At 35.6% G+C, this 10,233-nt stretch overlaps 1 protein-coding gene across 1 annotated transcript; it reads right to left on the reverse strand.

The window, feature by feature from the left end:
- Window positions 1–8,607: 8,607 nt before the first annotated feature.
- Window positions 8,608–10,233, reverse strand: LOC148191188 (uncharacterized). Its single transcript, XM_088101322.1, has one exon. The coding sequence runs from the start codon at window positions 10,231–10,233 to the stop codon at window positions 8,608–8,610; it is 1,626 nt and encodes a 541-aa protein (XP_087957448.1).

The raw sequence follows: 10,233 nt of genomic DNA on the forward strand, positions 1-10,233 counted from the left end.
AACTTTATATATATATATATATATATATATATATATATATATATATATATATATATATATATATATATATATGCATGCAAGGATTATTATATAGGATAGTATTTTTCTTATGTATATACTTTTTTTTATTAATGATTGAAAACTAAGTTTAGATTCTCTTATTATAAGTTGCTGGTATTGACCTTTATTAAGTTTTTAAAATATACTGATATTGATATATTAAAGGATTAAATATGCTTTTACTTCTTAAACTATCAAGTGAATTTGTTTTTAGTCACTCTTTCAAAGTAAGCTACATTTTGATTCTTCTTCGTAAGAAGGAAACCATAATTTTTCGTCCTTCAAAGCCAACAACGTTAAAAAGGAAGCTGAGTTGGCTAACGGTGGAGTATCATGTCAATTTTTTTTTGTCACTTGTCAGCATCTCCTTTAACCCTTCTCCACATAACCCTAATTTCCCTTAGTCGCAAGCCGCCATCAGTGCCGCATTGCCAACACAATGACGCGTCGGCTAGCCACCATGTCGCCGTGAAGCCGTCGCCGCAGAAACCCTAGTTGCCGCCATCCTCCATCACACACCTCCACCATCAACACCCAGACGCGGGCAACCTCATCACGCCACCACCCAACGCGAGCAGTAACATTAGGAGTTCAATCTCTACGCCACCACTCTCCCTTCATCATCGCGAGGCTGCCATCAAAACCTCGTCATCCTCCAAGCTCGCATCGAATCACCACCATGAGCAACCATTCGCCGTCGTCGCGAGCCTCCACAGCCATAACCATCAGAATCGCAACGCCGCAAGCAACGCCATCGAACATCCAAACGGTGAAGCTCCTCGCGACTTTCTCCTCCTGACCTGCAAGACAAAACCTAGAAAACGCAGCAACCTAAAAACCCCCAAATCAAACCTAGAACAGAAACTCTAACGCATGCCTTGAGCTCGCGCAACCCCCACAACGCCTCACCACCTCCATTCGCGACGTTATAAAACCTGCAAGCAAACCCTAAATCAGAACCTCCAACGTGCTACTACAGGGAAGAAATTCCAGCACGTTTCTCCTTCGCGACAACCGCCCTCGTGGGTGCCAAGGCCTTTGTCGCCGGGGTGATTCTGGCCACGGGATTCGTCCACATGCTCTCTGATGCCACCGAAGCGCTCCTCTGTATGTAGTCCCTCTAGGTTGGTATTGTGTTGGCAGTGTGACATTGACGGCGGCTTGCGGCTGAGGGAAATTAGGGTTCTGGGGAGAAAGGTTGAAGGAGATGCTGACATGACAGGAGTGATAGAAAAAAAATTGACATGACACTCCACCGATAGGCAGCTCAGCTTCTTTTTAACGTGGTTGGTTTTAGAGGACGAAAAATTATGGTTTCCTGGAAAATGATCAAAATGTAGCTTATTTTGAAATAGGGACTAAAAACAAATTCACTGATAGTTTAAGGACTAAAAACATATTTAACCTATATTAAAAAGACTTAAAATATTTTAAAATTTTAAATTAGTGTTTTCTAAATTCTTAACAGAAGGACAATATAGAAAATTTATGGGAGAATTCAAATTCTTCAAATGGTATTTTAGTATGTTTAAAAAATGTTTGTTTTATATAACTAAATTTATGATCAATAAATAACTTTTAATATATAAGTTATATTTAGATTTATGATTAATGTTTTATATTATTTTTTATTATTTGTGAAATAAAAATACCGAAATATTAATAGTTAAAGATATAAAATTATCCAATTCAAAGTGATAAGAAACTGAGAAATTCTCAAAATATTAATGATAAATAATTTTTTAAAATATTTCGTTCAATATGAAATTAAAGGGAAAAAGTTAATTTGTTTCCTTTCTTTCACATCAAGCAGCTCTCAAACAGTCTGTTTTTTCTTTTTAACTTTTTCTTAAATGCTAATACTTACATTACATTTAAGTAACCATCTTATTACATTTGTTAATCACAAAAAATTTCAGTATATATTTCTAAATTTGAAGCTTATAAATTTCAATTTCAATACACTATATTAAATTAAAATTCGGTATACATGTTTATATTTTTTTCCTTAATTATTCAATAAATGTAATTGTTTCAGTCATAGAATCGAGGTTACACTTTTACTAGGATCTGGATGTCTTGATGTTAGTATTTGTCATTATTTGTTCTTCAATCTCTTGGTCAATTTCAAAAATTATCTATAGAAGATACTTCAATACCAAAGTCAGTAAAAATATGACAATTTGAGTAGATAATACGTAATAAATACAATTACTCACCTCTTTATCTCAAATCTATATTTATATATTTTTGAATGGATTTTAGATTACTGAGGATCTAATCATGACCCAATTGCTACTAATAATGTTTATTGTAAGTTAATCACCATCAAGTATAATCATCCTTAAAGATGACCATTTGGTTTGTAGATTACAATCGCTAGATCTCAGAAGTGGTCATCATGATTATTTTTGTTGTATTTTTAATTGTATGAACCATTCAGTTCAAGTTAACCAAATGGTCAACAATAATATTATATCATGTTATAAAAGTATTATTTTGTTTATAATTAACTTCTTATTAAACAATAGGTCTGTTATACATTATTTTTCCTTACATCATGTCTGCATTGTTCCTAAATTTTGCTTAAATTTTAAAATATTAGTACAATTCATAGAGAGTGGTTAAGGTTAAGAAAATGTGATCATTTTCAAATCATAAAAGATGCCTTCATGATGTAACTTGATCATCTACCTCCACCAGTGAGGATTTCAAAATGATAAAAGATACATAAAGACAGCAGAATAAAAAGATTTTATATAGTAGCATGAGAATTGCAAGGAGGCAAATGAAAAGTCGATTTTTAGCAAAATTATAAATATTTGTTATGAAAAATTATTATTTATAAAAATTCTTATAATAACTTTTTTTCAATTTGTTACTTGTGTGGATTAATTAACCACACCTTACGATTATGTTAGACAATTTATTCACTAACATATTAATATAACAATTATTTCAATTGGCTAATTAAAATAGTTAAAAGAGTATTGTCTTCACATATAAAAACAATTTAGACAATTTATGTTTTTCATTGTAAGAAAAGTTGTTTGGTTTTGGTGAGATAAAAGGAAATAAAGTTTATGAAAATTAATAAATGATGTAAGGAATTTAATAGATAAAAAAATGTTTTAATTGATAAAATTAGACAATTATTATTATTTTTATTTATATTGTTTATATTAAATATAATTTTATTTAAAAAAAATTATCACACTTTCATCACAAATCCCTTCAATGTTGAATAGAAAATTAAGCAAAGAGTTTTTTTTTTCAATTTGTGTAGTTATATTGTCTTGTTCCGGTGTTTTCTCCCTAAATAGTAAATAGATGTATTTCCATTAGCTGAAACAAATGAATCATTAAGAGAGAAAAGTAGGATAATTAAGATTCATTTTGTAGATTCATTATAAGTGATAAATGAAATATTGAATAGTTTGTAAAAGAGAATTGAACATAACATAGTATTTTGATGTGATACTGTATTTATCTCAATTGCTTAAACTAAAATTATCTAGTCTTTATAGACAAAGATCACTACAAGAAAAAGTATTATTACCTATTGTAAAAATCCTTTGGTAAGTCACACAAGGTGAGTCTTAAGAATTTTTCTCATATAGCATTTCAAGAAATTTATTTTGTCTACTTACTCAATACCAAAAGAAACATCTTGATTGGATAATACTCTTTATTAATATCAAATAATTTCGGCTTCTTTTTCTTTGACTCAACCAAATAGCTATGTGTTTCATTACCTTATTTACTTTACTCTATTAGGTTTCCAATAGAGATAATCATTATACATTTCACCATAGTGTTATTCATCTTCTTTAAATCATTAGACATTGTCACATGATAAATCAAGACTTGGGGTTGTGACAAAGCCTTGTATATTTGTATAACCTGACCTCTAAAACCCCTTTGTAGCATACAACCTACCTCATCCATAACAAAATTCATCACATCATCTAAGTCAATCTCATTTAATATAAGAATAACCTTAAATTTAATACCAATGTAATCACTTTGGCCGAATGATGTGCAACAACAACTTTTATTGTTGAGGTTTGTGGTTGGCAGAGATAAATAAAGAAGAAACCCAAGGATTTGAGTACAAAATAAACCCAAGGATTTGAGTTCTAGGATCTAGGGTTTCATCCTTTCCAATTTGGGAGTTTATCGTAAGCTTTGGAAGCTTCGCCGAAGGTGAAAAGACACAGTGGTGGTTGCAGGATTAAAACTTTCTGACGCAACGACAAGGGTTTCATGGTCACGGGAAGAGAACTCCAAAAGTCAACAAACCTGGACCGAACTCAAGCGGAAGTCATTCTCTATGTAGAGGAGGAGGCAACAGGTGAACCAAAGTAAAGGACATGACGTCATGGAAGCTAGAGTTTTTACGTCATTGTTGAAATGATGGTTCTTTGTGTAGGTGTGCACAGTGGAGAATCAATGAAGATACGAGTGCAAGAAGAACTTGTGGCCTTCATAACTGTCGCAACCGAGATCGCGACGGGACAGCGACCCGAAAAAACAAACGGGTTTGAGAAAAAGATTCGTGGAGTCGCCACCATAATTTATTATGGAAAAACTATGAAAAACCAAAAAATAAGACATGGTCTGCGAAAAGAGATTTTCAGGTTCGGGAATCGGTTACGCGTAAGGAAGGTGTTAGCACCCTATCGCGCCTGCCTAAAGGCAGTACCTTTAATTAAATGTATAAAGATTGAAGTGGTTTTTTAAATGTTTAATTTTCCCTAAAAAAAATGATATAAATAAACTATTAAGAGACAAAAATATATTTTTTGTTTTATGAACCCGACAAGAATTGATCTTGGTCCTACGTACATCCATTTAATGGACAATCAGGGATCACGTAGTTCTTTATGTAGAAAAAGGTTTGTGAGTTTGTGTAAAAAAATATTATAGATTTATTTGGATTTTTGAAGAGTGAACCCGAAAAAAGATTTGGTTTAACAAGATTGATATTTTTTATTTTAAAGATTTTTGTATTTTTTATTTATTTTTAAGAACGGTGGGAAAGAGGAAAGAAGCCGACCATAGGTCTACGCGTACTTATATGTCAAAAATCATGATTTTTAAAAGAACGTCATTTGTATATAAAAAAAATAAAACCTTTAGAAAAAACCTTCAAATTGCAACAAAAAGAAAAAAAAGAGGGTGTGAAGATGACGTACCTTTTCAGCTTTCAATACTCTCTAATTCTTCCTTGGTAATTTCTGTTGACAGAGTTCCTCTAGCGTGATAAATTACTTTTCTCTATACTCTCTTATACCTTTTCTATCTCCATTATTCCATAGTGTCTCTCTCTATTTTTTTCTTCTTTTTCTCCTCCTTTTCTCCCCTTTTTTTTATGGCAGAGTGTGTATTTATATACACACATCGTAATATTATGGAAATCTTACCTTAATTGTGAATTAATAAAAAAAAATAGGGAAAGAATTACTTTAATTGTGAATTAAATGACAATAAAACAAAATAGGGAAAGAAATGGTCATGGTTGCTAGAAAACAAATTTAAATAATATTCAAAACATTGATTATCATTATGGTCAGAAAATCATATTTTCCTCTTTAAAAGCAACTGATGCAACAAATTATATTAATATACTATTTTAATTATTGTTCATAATTATTAGCATAATATTAATTCAAATTATTACCATATTAAACTAACATTTCAAAAATATTGTATTAAAGTCATTATTTTATCCCTTTTTACCCACCATTAATTATTATTATCTTATTTTTTACTATTTTTAAATATTTACTTACCTGGACGAAATTGGGTGTTGACAGCTGCCCCTCTTCATTTGGATTTTGCTGGATAACATGAACCTTAGAGTTTTTGTGTTATCCTTGTAAAAGCTAAATAAAGATAAAGACACTAATTTCGTTTGGGTCCAAGGAAAAGGAAAAAGATTACCTCGGAGCGTACCTGGTAGAGCATGTAGGAACCTTGTGGACCTTGCTAAAGAGCCCTGACACCTTGTAACTTAATGGTGAGGCGCACGAACCTCGTTAAAATTAAATGCAGAGGCGCACGAACCTCGTAAAATTAAATGGTGAGGCGCACGAACCTCGTAACTTGTAAAATTAAATGGAGAGGCGCACGAACCTCGTAAAATTAAATGAAGAGGCGCACGAACCTCGTATAACTTGATGGTGAGGCGTACGAACCTCGTAAAATTAAATGTAGAGGCGCACGAACCTCGTAAAATTAAATGTAGAGGCGCATGAACCTCGTAAAATTAAATGGAGAGGCGCACGAACCTTGTGGAGGGGGTACCACCTTTGATTTCGCTTAAGAGGTGTACTTGCCCTATGAATCTCGCTGTGGAGGGGGTATCACCTTTGATTTCGCTTAAGAGGTGTACTTGCCCTATGAATCTCGCTGTGGAGGGGGTATCACCTTTGATTTCGCTTAAGAGGTGTACTTGCCCTATGAATCTCGCTGTGGAGGGGGTATCACCTTTGATTTCGCTTAAGGGTGTACTTGCCCTATGAATCTCGCTGTGGAGGGGGTATCACCTTTGATTTCGCTTAAGAGGTGTACTTGCCCTATGAATCTCGCTGTGGAGGGGGTATCACCTTTGATTTCGCTTAAGAGGTGTACTTGCCCTATGAATCTCGCTGTGGAGGGGGTATCACCTTTGATTTCGCTTAAGAGGTGTACTTGCCCTGGAATCTCGCTGTGGAGGGGGTATCACCTTTGATTTCGCTTAAGAGGTGTACTTGCCCTATGAATCTCGCTGTGGAGGGGGTATCACCTTTGATTTCGCTTAAGAGGTGTACTTACCCTATGAATTTCGCTGAAGAGATGCATAAACCTTTTTTTTTTTAGTTCTCTGGTGCCAGAAAGAAAACTGGGCTTTGACAATCTCGAAACAAATATTTTTTCTTTTGTTCTTTTTTATTTGAAAATTCTGAATTTCGTCACTGATGTATTTTCCTTGAACTGTATGCTATCGAAAATACGAATTCCCGTTGAATGTTGGCGATGCATGGTGTGCCATGCTTTTCCTATAATGATGCCTACACTATGATGAATGTATGAATGTATGGGTGAAAAATCATGTGAGACCCAAATATTGTATTATATATTCTGTTTTTGTTTTAAATCCACGACATCCCTTAAGGACAAGCTCGCACCCTGTGAATGCCTGTGATGCTTATTATTTTCGGGAAGGATTTTGAAAGATGAAAAGAAGATTTATTGAATAATATAATATTGTCAATTCCACTTTAAAAGCATTCCCTATCATGGAATCATTAGAAATTTTTTACTGCGCCAGAATTAACTGGCAAAGGTAACCCCTTTCCATCCATTCTGGTGAGAATAAATGCACCACCACCAAGAGTCTTCTTTACTACATACGGACCTTCATAATTTGGAGTCCACTTGCCCCTATGATCCTTTAGTATTGGCAAAATCTTTTTTAGGACCAATTCACCTTCTTGGAATTCCCTTTGCTGGTATAGTTGCCCATGGCATGTTGCGGTCAATTTTTTTCAATAAGATTGAGCTGATCAAACCGGTTTTGAACTCCATCTGCTTCTTCTAACTGGTTTCCACTAACACTTGTAGGGATGGGATTTCTACCTCGAAGCGTAGTACTGCTTCTGTTCCACATGCCAAAGGTATTGCCCCAGTCGATATGCGTACCGATGTGAGGTAACTGAAGGTATATTCCTCTTGATATCCTTTTATTAGCGGCCTTGACTGTCCCATTCATCTTTGGACGACGATAGGAAGTTTGATTGTTCAAGTTTGCGGCAATGAGAAATTGTCTTTAAATCATGATAGTTGACATGCATTTGCTCATTATAGTCCTTCTTCAACACGATACTTGCCACCTATTGGGAGTATCTTGCCCCAGCTAGAAATCTTGCATCGAACTGCTTTTTGCACTTCATCTTTGATTCTGAAGACATTTTGGCTTGAGTAGTAACTCGTGTTGAACTCTTTCTTCGTGCTAGTGTCGACTTTTGCCTTTTTTCTCTCGCTTTCTTCTCTTACACTAAAGATTTCAACCTTTACTTGATGGGGTTTTATTTCTTTAGAATCTTGCTTCACAAATATCATTAACTTTGGAGAGGATTCCGGGTCAGTCATAATCATCTTCCATGTTTTCGATAGGGTGCTCAAAATTAGGAAAAACAACATTATTGTTTTCAAAACATTCATTGTCATATCCATGTTATTTGATAAAATATTTAAGACTCGAGAAAAAAATGAAACAAACATGATTTAATGTTAAACCAAATGCAAAAGAAAGTGTCAACCCTAAAATAGGAACCCTAAGGCTCCGGGCAAAGCAGTGAGGTTAATTAAAAATGATTACATTTCAATAAGCATCACAGGCAAATTCTTTATCTTCCAGCTCTTGGGTTTGCAGATACTTCTTCTTCTTTATTCTCGTAGTATATTTGTAGGAAACTTCTGTCAATCAGATCTTGGAGAAAGCTCTTAATCCTGGTACACTCATTAATGATGTGTTCGGCTCCTGGACAAATTCCACATGCCTCACCGAGGCCATCTCCCCCCCTCGATGGCATTTGTTGAGGTATTTCCATGCTCGGCAAGGGGATTGACTTCAACACTAGGTTCGTCTTCTTGGAACTTCAGCCATCTTGCATCAATTAGAGATTGTACTTTGAATTTAAGAGAGGTGCATCCTTCGGTTGAATGGCCAATGGCTCCCCCATGAAAATCGCATCTCGCATTTGCATCAAAACTTTTAGGGTATGGAGGCTGTAAGGGTTTCATTGGACGAATAGCGGCCAAACCCTTCTTAAGGAGTTGAGGTAACAAATCTGTATACGTCATAGGAATGGGAGTGAAAATTTTCAATTGGTTCCTCTTGGCATTAACATTTTGACCAACATTCTGATCTGGACCTAAACCGGCTCCAGTGCCCCTGGCATTAGCCTGTTGTGGTTGATAATATCCTGGTTGTCGAGGTCTCATTTGGGGACCAGACACTGTATTATTCACATAAGGAGGATAACTCGGGCTTGGTTGATAGCTATGTGTGGGTGCATGACCTCCCCACATGGGTATTGCTGATGTTGCATGCACTCCCCCTTCTTTCTCTTTCCCTGGATTAAAAATAGATTTCTTTGGAGTGGTGGCTTGAGATATAATTTTCCCACTTTTCAGTCCGATTTCGATTCTTTCCCCTATGATGATGATATCAGCGAAATTGGAAGACACGTTGCCAATCATATGCTCATAAAAAGGTGGTTGTAGTGTGCTTACAAACATTGCAACCATCTCCTTGTCATATAGAGGTGGTTCAACCTGCACTGCCAGCTCTCTCCATCGTTGTGCGTATTCTTTAAAAGACTCCTCATCTTTCTTTGACATATGGTGCAATTGTAACCTGTCTGGCGCGACATGCATGTTGTATTTGTACTGTCTTACAAAGGCATCCGCCAAATTTGTCCAAGAACGGATATGAGAGGATTCCAGATGCGTATACCAACTCAACGCTGCTTCAGCCAAACTATCTTGAAAGAAATGAATAAGTAGTTTATCGTCGTATGCGTAGGCAGCCATTTTTCGACAATACATGGTCAAATGGTTCTTAGGGCATGTGTTTCCCTTGTATTTCTCAAATTCTGGCACCTTAAACTTGTGTGGAATGGTCACTCCTGGAGCCAAACTCAACTTTGCCACGTCACCAAACCCGTAACTTTCAAACCCTTTTATGGCTCTCAGTCTACCTTCTAGAACTTCAAGTTTATCCTTCGCTCCTTCTACATTCGCATGCAAAGTAGCATCTTGTGCGACAATTGTGTGGGGAAGCTTGGATGTTTCATTCAGTTTTGTCTCAGTTGTGAGGATAGGCCCCTGGGTACTAATGGGAAGTACATTGCTAGTTACGGGAAAAACCAAAGAAGTATGCTCTGCCTCTGAATGATCTCCAATAGGCGGTGTGTAACCTGGTGGTAAACCATACATTGGAAATGTGAATTGTGTGCCCACAGCGTCATGTATTGGAGTGTGAGCATTATCATCAGCCTTTGCAAACGAAGTCTCCCCTGCGGTTTTTATGGCTTTCAATGCTTCTAAAATTTGACCAACTTGATCCTTTAGCTGCCTAATATCGGCCTTTATAGTTTCACGTTCCTCTTCCCAATCTTCCAT

This window comes from Vigna umbellata, chromosome 11 (assembly GCF_029865625.1).
Source record: "Vigna umbellata cultivar VRB3 chromosome 11, Vumbellata_1.0, whole genome shotgun sequence".
Taxonomy (NCBI): domain Eukaryota; kingdom Viridiplantae; phylum Streptophyta; class Magnoliopsida; order Fabales; family Fabaceae; genus Vigna; species Vigna umbellata.